General features: G+C 38.3%; 1 protein-coding gene across 8 annotated transcripts in view; it reads left to right on the forward strand.

Annotated features, from left to right (window-relative positions):
• The window catches only part of LOC109855004 (neurobeachin), a 181,000-nt gene extending 172,447 nt beyond the window's left edge, over positions 1–8,553 (forward strand). For 6 of the 8 annotated variants that reach the window (XM_020428732.1, XM_020428733.1, XM_020428739.1 and 3 more), the window contains 9 exons: positions 79–151; positions 799–983; positions 1,092–1,269; positions 1,355–1,435; positions 1,552–1,719; positions 1,806–2,069; positions 2,202–2,398; positions 3,033–3,184; positions 3,342–8,553. In XM_020428732.1, coding sequence (XP_020284321.1) covers positions 79–151; positions 799–983; positions 1,092–1,269; positions 1,355–1,435; positions 1,552–1,719; positions 1,806–2,069; positions 2,202–2,398; positions 3,033–3,184; positions 3,342–3,432 — 1,389 coding nt within the window. In that variant the 3' untranslated portion in view covers positions 3,433–8,553. Of the gene's footprint in view, positions 1–78; positions 152–798; positions 999–1,091; positions 1,270–1,354; positions 1,436–1,551; positions 1,720–1,805; positions 2,070–2,201; positions 2,399–3,032; positions 3,185–3,341 lie in introns of all 8 variants that reach the window. The other 2 variants (XM_020428734.1, XM_020428735.1) reach the window with 1 other exon arrangement.
• The last annotated feature ends 5,929 nt before the right edge of the window (positions 8,554–14,482 follow it).

Consider the following 14,482-nt stretch of genomic DNA (forward strand, 5'->3'; position numbering starts at 1 on the left):
TTTTTAACAGAAATGGTACTTTCTTTTTTTTGCAAAATCACTTTTTTTTTTTTAAACTCTATTTGTGTTTGTTTGTAGGCACTTGAATCCGAATTCGTGTCTTGTCAATTACATCAATGGATCGATCTGATTTTCGGCTACAAGCAGAAAGGTATGATTAATTTTAACACGATCATTTTTTTTTTACAAAATTCTGCAAATAGATTGAAAATAAATGAGTTTTTGTTTTTTTGACGTAAATTTATCACATTAAATTTATCAAAAGTTCGAAAACTCGTATATTGAGCTGATGAACGTGTCCAACGCACAATAGCAGACACTCGCGAGTGTCCACAAGGTTACATTCTCTCCGTGTTGAGACAGGAGGCAGTCGAGTCAAATTAGATTTACACCAATGGTAATTGTCGGTGGCGCCTCTATATCCGGCGCTTCCCCGAAGATGCTGCCTCGGCGAGGAAAGGTGCCGGCATTTGAGGGTGCGCGTATGGAAGGAATTAGGTTTTTAGTTGGCTTCCTCTCTTTCACTCCCGAGCCCTGTCCCGACCAATTAGGCACGTGTGCCAAGCGCGACAATGCGTCCCCACCCGTAATACGCAACACGTTTACAAGAGCGCAGCCGGTAGCACGAAAGTGGAGCCAGCCGGAAATACCGGGCATGAGCAATCAGCGAGAACTACTCGGAGAACTGCTCTCTCGAATCGTCTCGACTACGTGGCTGCCAAAGAACAAGCCACAAAAATTGTAGCGGAAACTGTAGCACCAACGTTGACGATTGATTTGATTTTTTTTTTTTTGCAGGTCCGGAAGCCGTACGCGCAACCAACGTTTTCTACTATTTAACTTACGAGGGTAGCGTCGAGCTGGACACGATCACCGATTCTATGATGAGAGAAGCTATAGAGAATCAAATTAAAAATTTCGGGCAGACGCCGTCGCAGCTCTTGATGGAGCCGCATCCACCAAGAAGCTCAGCGATGCATCTGGTGAGGAATTATATTGTATGTGAAGAAAAGTATATGTTAATTTTTTACACAATTGTAAAACAAAAAAAAAAAAAAAAAAAAAAAAACCGACGAACAATATTTCTCTAGTCACCGATGATGTTCTCGAGCATTCCGGATGACGTGTGCATGACCATCAAATTCCCGTCTAATTCGCCGATCTGTCACATCTCGGCCAACACTTATCCTCAACTACCACTGCCATCGGTTGTGACGGTAACCACCGGACAACAGTTCGCTGTCAATCGGTGGAATACCAATTATGCGGGTAAAAACTATTTTCTTATAAGTTGCAAATATTTAAAACTTGACGCATCTCTTGCGTGATTATTGTATTTCGAAACTTTCTTTAGCTTCTGTGCAATCACCGAGTTACGCGGATACACCTCAAGCACAAGCTGCCAATCAACCATTGTCCATGGATCCTGTTCTTTGTAAGTGTATTTACGTACGAGTTGAACATTTTTTGAAGATAATATTCTTGGACTAAATTAATTAACGCAACGTTTATTAATGTTTTTTTTTTTTTTTTTTTAATTTTAATTTCTAGCTCAAGCAACGAACAGCTCGAATCCAACGCTACGTCGCCATCTGGGCGACAACTTCAGTCAGAAGCTCAAAATTCGCAGCAATTGCTTCGTCACTACTGTAGATAGTCGATACTTGGTGGCCTGCGGCTTTTGGGACAACAGTTTCCGCGTCTTTTCAACCGAGACAGGTAAATATCAATATTCCACGTTACTTCACATCGGACATTGAGCCAAGTATTTTTACAAAGGAGAAAAATGTTTTTTCACTTTGCAGCGAAAATCGTTCAGATAATCTTCGGTCATTACGGAGTTGTCACGTGCTTGTCGCGCAGCGAGTGCAACATCACTTCCGACTGTTACATCGCGTCGGGAAGCGCGGACTGCACCGTTCTTCTCTGGCACTGGAACGCCAGAACGCAGACTATCGTCGGCGAAGGTGAGGCGCCGGCACCACGGGCCACTCTCACCGGCCACGAACAGCCTGTGACGGCCGTCGTCATATCCGCCGAACTGGGTTTAGTTGTCTCGGGATCGCATTGTACGTATCACAAATTCAAGAAAAGATAGAGAAAAAAGTAATGAAAAAAAAAAAAAAAACAAAATTCTACTTTTATAAATCGTTACACTATCGATCTGGATTACTCGTAATTTTGACCGTTTGATGTTACAGACGGTCCGGTACTTGTTCACACCACTTTCGGCGATCTCTTGCGATCGCTCGAAGCGCCGGACGGATTTTCGTCTCCAGAAAACATCGCCATGTCGCGCGAGGGTGTGATCGTGGTGAATTATGAACGCGGAAACATAGCGGCGTTCACCATCAACGGAAAACGCCTTCGTCACGAATCACACAATGATAATTTACAAGTAACTCACTTATTCACACATTCGTTATATACTACAATGAACTTTGACGAGAGATCAATGAACTTTGACGAGAGGTTAATGACCTTTGACGAGAGGTCAATGACCTTTGACGAGAGGTCAATGACCTTTACGAGAGGTCAATGAACTTTGACGAGAGGTCAATGACCTTTGACGAGAAGTCAATGACCTTTACGAGAGGTCAATGAACTTTGACGAGAGGTCAATGACCTTTGACGAGAGGTCAATGAACTTTGACGAGAGGTCAATAAACTTTGACGAGAGGTCAATGACCTTACTTTAGTCGCGTTTTTAAAAACACAAAAGTTCAGTCACGTGACTGTAGTTATGTATTGTTTTCTTTACTTTTTCCTGTCACTATTTTTCGAGTTTGATTTTCATGCGTTATGTTTGACATCTCTTATATGGATTACATTACATGGTTTGTAATATATATATACTAGGTGTTATCGTGTTGACAGTCTGTGTTCACTGACACAACACGTCAAAATAAAAACAACAATAGCGTGCGCGTAGCGCACGCCTGTGTTGTGGTAGTAAATTAAAAAGCAATAATTTTGATGCAACTTCATAGCAAAGCCATTTACGCCGCTGCTTGTTCTTGCTTTGTTTTCAGTGCCTACTACTGAGCAGAGACGGTGAATATCTGATGACGGGTGGTGATAAGGGTATTGTAGAAGTCTGGCGAACTTTCAATCTCGCTCTACTCTACGCGTTTCCAGCGTGCGAAAGCAGCGTGCGTTCTCTCGCGCTCGCTCATGATCAAAAGTGAGTATTCGAGAACGTAACGAAAACATCTCGTTAACATTTTCTCAGCGCAGAGGATGATAAAAATTTTCCAAGATCTTGAAAAAAAAAAAAACAAAATTTAACAAATATTCGCGGCGCTAATTAATGTAATATCGATGCGATTTTGTTTTTGCAGGTTTCTTCTAGCTGGTCTAGCAAACGGGTCCATCGTAATATTCCACATCGACTTCAACAGATGGCATCACGAGTTCCAGCAACGTTACTGAAATTACGACTTTCTCTTCGCCTAAGAAAAACAAAAAGGCGCACAATATATTATAAATCGCGCTTAAACTCTCTTTTCACGTATAATACGATACTTCGGAAAACTTACATGTACCGGACGGACAAATGGCGCTACGATTTCCCGTTCAATCGTGTATCCGCGATTGTATCACGGCGAAGAATCGCGTATTATTTCGCGACGTTTGTACCGTCGGTCACTAACTTCTCGTCGTAACTATTTCTAGATTCGCCGCAGTTTACGATTACGCAAAAAAAAAAAAAAAAAAGGGTATTCTATCGTTTCGAATTAGGTGCAGTGAGCGGCAATGAGACGAGCGTGACGTACCTCGAATGTTTAGCGTTTAGCAAATTAAAACCCGCTTTCCGCGTGGCTGCGTGTAGTGCTTCCGTAAAGAGATATATGCGGAGCGGAGCGAATCGGAAGAACGTCAGATGGTTAATCCGCCAAGCGAATGTGTCGCGAGTCACGTCGCACGCTTGTGAAAAAAAAAAAAAACAAAAACATGAAAATTACACGCGTGCCGCTCGAAACGCTAGTCAATTAATGAAAACTCGAATACTTACTTACCCTTGCGTGTCCACGTTCGCAACAATTTGCGAACCGCGATCGCGCGATCTCTTCTCACTCGGCGCGCGAAGGAAACAGGAGAGGGTACACTGTCGGGGGAAATAAAAAAAAAAAAAAAAAGTAAAATCGCGCCGACGCGGCGATAAGAAAACCGCGTCGGCGAGACGGGCGGATGAGCTGAACATACGTTATTTTTATGCCTGAAACTGCACGTGGATTTGGCCCACGACACTTTAGCAATTAATGTCCAGTGTAAATACGGATATATTCTTCACGTTATATATATATATATAAATATACATACACACTCAAATACATATATACACACACAAAATATATACATATATATATATATATATATACATATATACATACACGCGCGCGCTTTATTCTGTATTAGAGGTGGCGAGATAAAGACAGGCGTGTGTTTATCACGAGGGGGTTTGCAATTCATTCATCACAGACGTATTAATGTCGCTCACGTCGAACTTTTTGGCTAAGCACCTTGTACGTTCAGTTCGGACTACACGCACGCGATCGCACCGCGCGTTTAAAAAAGAATAAAAAAAAAACAACACACTGACACCTGCGCGCTCCGATGGATGCTTGGCGAGGAAACAGGAAATCATTCGCTAAATCATGTCGTTTATCACTCATCGGAGAGAGTGCGGTGTTAGTCCGCCCTCCCCCTCCCCCCAGCTACATTTTCTATATCCTGATATTCGCGTCCTTCGAAAGAGATCCTAATTTTTATCAAAGCCGTCCAGCTTAACTTTTGCGAGGATATTTCTTAGTATTTTCGCACGCTACGTATATTAATCAGCAAAGCAAGTTATTTAGGCTAAAAAAAAAAAGAAAAAAAAAAGAGAGAGAACAAAAGTGACATCCCCCGAATTCATCCTTAACATTCCGCGACTTGTCGAGGATCGCTTTTGGTGTGTGAATGCGTGTCATATCGGTGATTTAATTTCTCTGGGACGATAACTCGCGCGACGATGATGCGAAGTATCTGAGAGAGAGAGAGAGAAAGAGAGAGAGAGAACGAGAGAAAAGTGTAAATGTGTGATATTGCGAGAATGAAACGAAGCAAACATACACCTTAAAATCCAACAACGATAGTGAAGATGATGCTTGGAGAAGTATTAAACTCTTACTAACTTGACTTTCCGTTATTGTAGACACACCGTGTGATAGCTGTCTTGTAATATTACTACGAAGTATTATTGTCCGAGTCCTGTTTCGCGCGAGAGAGTGAATCGCGAATCACACACAGAGACTCCGCATAAGACTCCATATAAATAATAGTCTCTTCAGTTTGTATGTATTCTGATGAATATAGTGTATCGTCGTCATCTCGGTTATAATTTTTGTCTAACGAAAAGTACTTACCTAAGTACTTATCTCTAAGATGGGGTCGCGTTTAATTGTCGCCGCTTAATAGTCGATAACAGATGTATTTCCAAAGTTGTTATAACCAGTAGTCAGAAAAAAAAATCTTCGTGTATGTGAGAGAGATGATATACGACGGGAAGGATGCATGAGCGCGGATACAAGAAAAAAAAAAAAGCGGGTTGACGAGGCTGAGGGAAGCGAAAGAAGAAGCGTTAATGCAATCCGTTCGGAGCGAACGTTTCATGGATCGCAGCTGATCGTCGTGATGATTCGAGCCGCGCAATTAAGTCGTGCAATTCGTGTAGATCAATCAACGTCATATGAATCAACGTCGATGTCTTTGCAAATCTAAGTACGTTATTATATATCGGTTTGCTCTAAGAATACAATCTGTGAAAAAGATTTAAAGAAAACAATTCTGTAACGTGCGTGGTATAGTATGCGAGTATTTTGTTTGTTTTTTTTTTTTTTTTATAATTTCTAATTTTTTCCGACGTTTGAAGAATCAAACTTGCTGTGCTCGGCAATCTAGTTCTTAATTAACAACAGAAAAAAATCTTTCTCTGATGTACCTCATGCTCTAGTCAAAAAATGATCGGCGAATTACTTGTCGCGAGTCATCTGCGATCCTCCGCGTTTTAGATATCGATACAACACTTAAAAAAAAAAAAGAAAAAAAAGAAAAAAAAACTATGTCGTACTGTTTACGTGTAGATGTATAAAAAAAAAAAAAAAAAAAAATGCATAGATGCCGTCGTTTTAGCGATCAATCACTTTGGGCTTGCGACATCATCACAGTTAGTAATTTACGGTCGTAAATATATCGATTCTTGCTGTGCATCGGACGATCAGAAGGCGATAATTCGCTCGCAAACCGATCGTCGGTAATCGTACAATTTTTAAGCGTATAGGAGAATGTTACGTGTGCAACGTGTTAAACAATGGTGTACCGCCACTCGTTATGGACATGCTTCTGCATAACTGTTCGTATTGTTTTGTTCGCGCGAAAGAATGAAGGCGTGAATGCGCGAGAAAGACGTCGATTAAAAAAGGAAACGGAAGAGACGACGGATGAGTCAAACGATCAAAAAATTGATTGAGTTTAGCAATTTTCACTACTTTTTAAACTACGTATATGTCGCGTACTTATTGCAAACGCGCGTGAGTTTTTAATCGCCGCGCGCGTTGTATTTACGTGTATTTTTGATGACGATAAGCGCGCACGTACGTCGACGTTGTATTTTCGTTACGGTGAGAAAAACAAAAACAAAAAAACAAAAAAAAATGAAAAGCACACGACATTCCATCTGCATTTCCTGCTGTTCGCTGATTCACACGAATTCACGTTTGTGTTTTTGTCCGCTTAGAATCGAGAAGAAAACGAAGTCGAACTCGATGTAAATCGCTCCCAATTTGTAAACCATAGATACGGTGAAAAAAAAAAACAAAAAAAAACTTAGTGGTCAAATTGCGAGGTACAATGAATTTCAAATATTCGCGAGGATACGACGTGTGTGCGATGAGAGAGAGAGAGAGAGAGCGCGGCAGAATATTTTTCGCATTATTCCGATGTGTGTAACGCGAGGGCGCAGCGTAACGGGTGAGAATGCGAATGGGGATGACAGGTCAAGTGTCGCGTAAGAAAGAGTTTTTATATTTGTTTATAGATGTGTGAGAATGTGCTGCACTCTTTAAGCAAGTTGTTAGTGAATTCCCTCCATATTGCTAATATATACATAAAGAGTTAACTCAGATCGATTTCTGTCCGTACTTGAGAGCATTCAGTACACACACAAAAAAAAAAAAAAAAATATCGCTACTATTTTAAATAACGCTAAGTACAACGCTACAAGAGAGAGTTTTTGCCTATATTATTATTACGATTACGATTTATTGTCTCTCATCATTATTATTGATATTCTTATTATTATACGATTGTGGCTACATTTAACGTACTTAATATTAACGACTTATCTATACAAGAGCATAGATTTGTATATTCGTCGGATAAGGCCCTTAATGTTTATGCGCGTGTTAAGCGATAACTTTACTTATTTACATTATACGAAGAAAGAAACAAAAAAAAAAAAAGAAAAAAAGAAAAAAAAAGAAATGAAATTAAGGCCCAAGGTAATAGGAAAACTAAAGTGTAAAGTTTTATCCGGTTTGTTCACACACGTACGTCGCGAGCTGCCCGTAGAAGTATTTACATCTAGATTAAATCGACGCGTTTATTAATGTCAAAAAAAAAAATCACGGGCGAGACGAGGGAGAAGAAGCGACGCTGCAAAACACGCGATATAACACTCAAGCGCTTACTTAATTAGGCTCATATACATTACCCTATCTTAAAACACCTCGTTTTTAAGTCTCTCAAAGATAATTTAAGAGTGACGCGGGAGAGAGAGAGAGTCAACGCGTAAGCTGTAACGAGAGAAAGCTCAACATGATTGTAGATGAACGTGTTTCGATTTTTTTGCGAAAGAGTGAGAGACAGAAAGCGCAACCAAAAAGAAAACTTGAAAAAGCTTTCGTCGACGTATGATCAGTTTTTTACATCACACACACACATATATATATATATATATACACACACACGTCAAGTCAATATATATAGACACATCAGCCATAAATAAAAAAAAAAAAAAGTTGGAGCAACCTCGATCGCGCGGATCCACGATGGGCGTTGTCGAAGCTCGTTTGCACCCAGACAATGTTTTATAAGCACCGACTCGGTTTTTCTTACCTTCCCCTCCGAACAAAAAAAAAAACAAAAAAACAAAAAAACCAACGCGAATTTTAAAAAGTCGCGTATGAACGTTCCATCCCGCGTCCCGCGAATCATGGTTGAGCTCTTTCAATTTACGGATCACCGTTATTACCGCGCGCGGTTGCATCTCTCGTCGGGATCGAGCTCGCGATCGATTACGGACGATTTCTAACGGGCGAGCATTTCGAATTAGAGACACGCGCGGCGAGACAGACAGATAGAGAGAGAGAAGTAAGAGAAAGAGTATTACGTACGCGACGAATCGATTGTGTTCGTGAAGAAAATGCGGTTAGAGGCCTAATTATTTTGCTGGCGACGTTACAGCGCGTTCGTAACGGTCCCGACGCTCGATCGGTGAATGTAGAATAGCGCNATTACGTACGCGACGAATCGATTGTGTTCGTGAAGAAAATGCGGTTAGAGGCCTAATTATTTTGCTGGCGACGTTACAGCGCGTTCGTAACGGTCACGACGCACGATCGGTCACTGTAGAATAGCGCACCGTAAAAAAAAAAAAAAAAAAAAAAAAAAAAAAATAGCATCGACACTCGTTTCGTATGATTTTCTCGCGACGAAGCCAAACCGCGATTCGAGCCGCGTGAAATCGACGATCGCGATCGTCGTCGCACGACGGTAACAACGCGCGGTGCAAGATTTATTCCCGCCACTTTTACGAAGTACTTACTTAGATAGAGGGAGTACTTAAGTCGTTGCTACATACCAGTATATAAGCTCTATCGCTTATTTTATACTTAGAGGTATTGTAATGTTTCGAATTAGAAGATTAACATAATGGGAAAGTTGTATCTTAGCATAAGGTAGAATAATCTGTAAAGATAAGTAGTCAAATAAATGAAAAGTACATTTGATGTTGCAGACGATCTTTCTTCTTTATGGCTCGGATCTCCTTCGACAATATTACCACTGAACCGCTTGCTTAGTCGTTATTTTCTGTGCTGTAATAAAAGATTTTAACTACACGCAAGAGCGAAATAAAACTCGAAATGAATACGATCTTGTGAAATAAAATGTTCTCCGGCTCGTAACAAAAATTTCAAAACGACGAGTGATGTAGTTGAGCAGTTTCAAACCGGGTACAGGATATTGTGTGCAATAAATTTCAATAAAATTTAACTCTTTATACCTTTTGACTTTATTCTTTTATCACGAGTCGTTATCAGTGGAACAGTTTTTTTTACAGTAAACGACATATGGCAGAATTCAGTTGGAAATGCAAATTAAAAAGAACCCACAAGTCCACTGTACATTACAATATAATAAAAAGTTGTAAAATATAAAAAAATGTAAACATACCTCAAACTGCCATGTCTTCACAACGATACGACGATATTGTTAAATATTAGGTTAAGATGTCATTTTCGTAAAATTGTTATCAACGTGATAAAAAAATTACTGATACTAGCGCAAGACAGGTGCGCGTTACGCGCGCGCTAACATTGTTTTTTATTTTAACGTGTTGTGTCAGTGAACACAACCTGTTACCGCGATGACAGCTAGTACATACTTCTTCTTCTTTGCTTAAATGGCGCGAAGTTTCTTTTCGAGAGGAGCAAATGCCAGTCTCTGAGACAGCTAGTATATACGTCTTACCATATAATACACATATGAGAAATGTTAGAAATAACGCATGAAAATCAAACTCGAAAAAAAGTGAGAGGGATGAATGGAAAAACAACACGTGACTTTGGTCACGAGTCAAATCTCTGAATAAAGAAGAATTTTACCCAAAAACATCAGATGTACAGCTCGTCATTGCTTTCTCCATTTCTTCTTATTGGAATAATAATAACGCTTCTGCACAAACGTGAATTTCTCACTTCGAAACTTTATCGTCGCATATCTTCAAATTTAAAAGCGCAAACAAAAAAACGCAAGAATACCTTTGTTTTTAGTATTTTGTTCAGTATCGATTGAGACTAAAACAAAATTGACCGGTTCAGTCGTTCTTGAGATATTCGTGAAAATCTTCTTCGTGAAAATCTCCTCTAATCAGCGTCGAGATAAGAGCGGCAACGATCTCAATATCGAGAGAATCGAATGTGATTATTTTTACACGCTTTTTCTGGTAGGATAAGAATTTACTGATGTAATGTACTGATGTGTATTGCAACCAATGAAAACGATTGGAGCTTCTTTACATAGCAACTGACCTATGGTTACTATAAACAGACACCGCGTTCCAATATTCACTGCCGGTACTAAAAATCTATACTTCCCGTTACACGTGCTACAGATTTCCATTACTGGCGGTGAATATCGGAACGCAGCCGCAGTCATTTAATTATTTTTCACGCGCATTCAATTGACAACACATTCAATCTTCGCTTACACATCATTCATTGCTTACACTTTTTGACTCGGAATCGATTTCTTCAGTTCTTGTTTTCTTCGTTCTATTTATTCAAGTTTATAATTGATTTTTTCACAAGTATAAATAAGAGAAACAACAGTTAATAATAAGAAACAACAGTAACAATTATAAGAAGAAACAACAGTTTGGCGACGAGGATCATGGAAACATATCGTGAAACACTTCTGACTTTAATTCGGCAACAACAATCCTGGTCGCGACAGCAGGAACAGTTCTATTTGCTGGCAAGTTCCATCACGGAATTCGCTTACGATCCTGAAAATGGTTTGACGTTTGATGCGTGGTTTGTCCGCTATCAAAGATTATTTTCGATCGACGCCAAAGATCTTGACGACGCTGCAAAGGTCAGATTACTTTTACGTAAACTCAGCACTCCTATACATGAGCGGTACGTAAACTACATATTACCAAAAGAGTATAAAGATTTTGATTTCGCAACTACCGTTCAAAAACTCACATATATGTTCGGAGATAAAATATCACTCTTTCGTCAACGTTACAATTGTGTAAACACAACAAAATCGTCGCGACACGATTTCTGGTCATACGCGGTTCTTGTCAATAAACGTTGTGAAGAATTCAAATTATCAACAATTACAGCCGATCAATTCAAATGTCTTATATTTGTACGTGGTCTATGTTCTCCAACAGATATCGACATAAAAACAGAATTGCTAACTTTGATAGATACTAAGTCAGATACAATCACTTTAAATGATTTAGCGATTGAGTGTCAGCGATTGGTCAATTTGAAAGAAGATGCCGCGTTGATTCAGAATCAACAACCTAACGTAGATACGAGTGTGGTTGTTCATTCTAAAAACAAATTACGAAGAAGATGTAAAAAACAACAATATCAGAGCAAACAAGCAGAAAACGATTTATCAGATAAAAAACCATCCACACCGTGCTGGTTTTGCGGCAACTTACATTATTCGAAGTACTGCACTTACAAGACTCATAAATGTCAAAAATGTAAAACTGTCGGGCACCGGGATGGCTACTGCGCATCCAGCAAAAAGGCCAAACCTAAAACAAGATGATTCGTCAAAAAAAGTGTAAAAAAAACTATTCACTCAGACGTAATCAAATTACGTCTAATTTCAGTCGAAAATTTATTGACGTTTCAATAAACTCATAACCAATAACAGTTGCAATTTGATACAGACAGATCATAAACCTCTTTTACAGATCATTAGCGATAAAAAGAGAATTCCAATTTATATTGCCAATTGTTTTCAGCGTTGGGCTCTGCAGTTATTATCTTATGAGTTTACGATAATCGAAAGCACGGTGAAAAACCCAAGAACCTCACTCCCGGTACACAAATCTGATGTTCAGATTTATGTAGAAATTCAATAACAAGTCCAATAACAAGCAAACATGAATTCCTGGAGAAATTATCGAACGAGTTAGAAAAGTACCGTTCAATATACTTGTCAACGCACGAAGTCGATTAGTTCAAGCACATAAAAATTAATTAAAATTGAAGTTCGATGACAATGGTTCCAATATTGGAGAAAGTTCTCAATGAGACAATCGAAGTATTAATTAACGCTTTTGATTTTCAAGAAAGAACACTTCAAGAAACACAAGAAACATCAAATTTACAGAAGACACCGGATCTTCAACTTCAAGAGGACTCTTTAACTTCAAGAGAACTTATTTCAATCTTGTCGAGAAAATAGAGAGTCCACACAATATCGGATTCTCTCTCCACTCATTCCGTTTCTTCTAGTCCAACCCGGCGCTCAAAACGAAAAGTCCAATAAAATTCAAAGACCACACTCGTGCAGATCTCAAAAGGGAGAAATAACGCAACCAATAAAAACGATTGTATTGCTTCTTACATAGCAGTATGTAGTGACTATGTTCGATATAAATAATCGTTCAATTATTTCCCACGCACATTCAATCTTCATCGTTCATTGCTTGACACATCAATCATTGCAAAACACTTTTTGACTCGGAGTTAGTTCCTCAGTTCTTGTTTTCTTTGTTTTATTTATTCAAGTTTTTTTTTTATAATAAAAAACACAAAAAAGAGAATCGTCAATATTAAGAAAAGAATCGATAGTCGAAAGAATAAATAAAGATAATAACATGTTCAAATATACGGAGAGTTAATTTTATTGCACAATTTATTGCGCGCACATTTTGTTATCCAGTTCGAATTGTTCAACTATCACTTGTCGTTTTAAAACTTGAAAGTTTATGATCTCGGAAAAAAATCGAATCAAAAAAACATTACTGGCGGTTTCCTCAGACTTTTGTTCCAAAAAGTATCAATCTTGTTACATTGTCAATAAATATTATACCGTGAGTAAATTTCGATTTGTCACAAGGAAGGCTTCGATTGCCGTTACACGGCGAAGCAGTGTGAGAACAGAAAAAACAAAGCTACTGATCTGGCAGTCCATAGTTTTCTATCTAGACATAGTCAAAGCTCGGACTGGTGAATCTACTTTTTTTTTTATAACTAAATGTAATTTTGTTTTCAAATGTACAAGTTTTTGCAAAATGAAAGAAGATAAGGAAAAAAAATGATAACGCAAGATCATACATTACTGATTTATTTATATCATTCACAATCATAACACGGAGCATTGCTCAAATATACAATATAGATATGCATTCGTTAGAAAAGTATACACATCGTTAATATATTATTGTTATTTGCCCATAAATTAACTACATACGCGAATACAATCGCTTTTATAATTAGAGTAGGTTTTAAACCTCATTGTTCTTCTCGATTTGAATACACGTTAACATACATGAATACATTACAATGCACATGCACTTATTTTAAATATGCTTTTTTTTTTTATACTTATAGATACACGATAGATATGTATTTTTTGTTTTTATAATTTAGCACACGCGCGAGAACAATGTGATTACGCATTTTTTTTTGTTTTATATTTTGCAATTCACACAACCAAGCGTCTGTAATACTTACTTAATTAAAAACACGAAGTCGAATTGAGAATTTATATTATTCTTAAATTTACACGCGCTCTTCTCGTCATCTTACACGCTCTGGTTTGTATACGCCCGGAGTATAGTTGTTAGTTAACTTTATTATTATTATAATTTAACGTCTCGCATCCTGAGACGATGTAAAATAATTCATAATGGTGGGAACAAAATAACGTTGCACGCAGTTCCTTGTCTGGATTTATTTAAATCACTACTCTCAGTATATAGAGCGACTGTTTCACTTACTACATCAAGTCACTTGAGAAAGCTCAGTCCTGTGGTAGCATGACCCACTTGTACGAAAAATACAGTATCTTTGGTTTTTTTTTGTTTTTTGGCTTTTGTTTTTTTTTTTGTTTTTTTTTTTTTAAATCCATGGGCATCGCTGGAATAATGGAGCAGATGAAAAATTCTCAAGGATTTAGAAAGACACTTTTTTTTTGACAGCTTCTCTTACAGGCAGAGATTATATTGTGTAGTCAAAACGTATTGACTGTTTTCTTTTTCTCCCGGAAATGGATGTTTTTTTAGTTGGATACTCTCTCTCTCTAGGAATATTTTTGATATACGCGCGCAGACTGAAGTTTCTAACGTTAAGCACGTAAATCTCAGAAGATGATAATTTCAATCAAACTACCGTTACTATATACGCTATATTATATTACCGTAATGCGGTATTTGCTACATCGTTAACAGCACGTTACTGTGTTTGGCACATTGTATTTTTCTTCACAATCAGTATGATTCTTGATATATCACCAGTTTCAATAATTGCGATCACCTATACTTGCGTAGTATGATTCCTGTAATATGCGTAGATTACGTATATGTTTTGTGACGTAACTTGCACAATGTTTCTTTTCTTTGCACAATTGGAACCGAAGTTCAAGAAACTCAAAGTACGAAACTGAACTCTCAAGAGAGTAA

Source organism: Pseudomyrmex gracilis, unplaced genomic scaffold (assembly GCF_002006095.1).
Source record: "Pseudomyrmex gracilis isolate BER0280 unplaced genomic scaffold, ASM200609v1 scaffold_78, whole genome shotgun sequence".
NCBI classification, from domain to species: Eukaryota; Metazoa; Arthropoda; class Insecta; order Hymenoptera; family Formicidae; genus Pseudomyrmex; species Pseudomyrmex gracilis.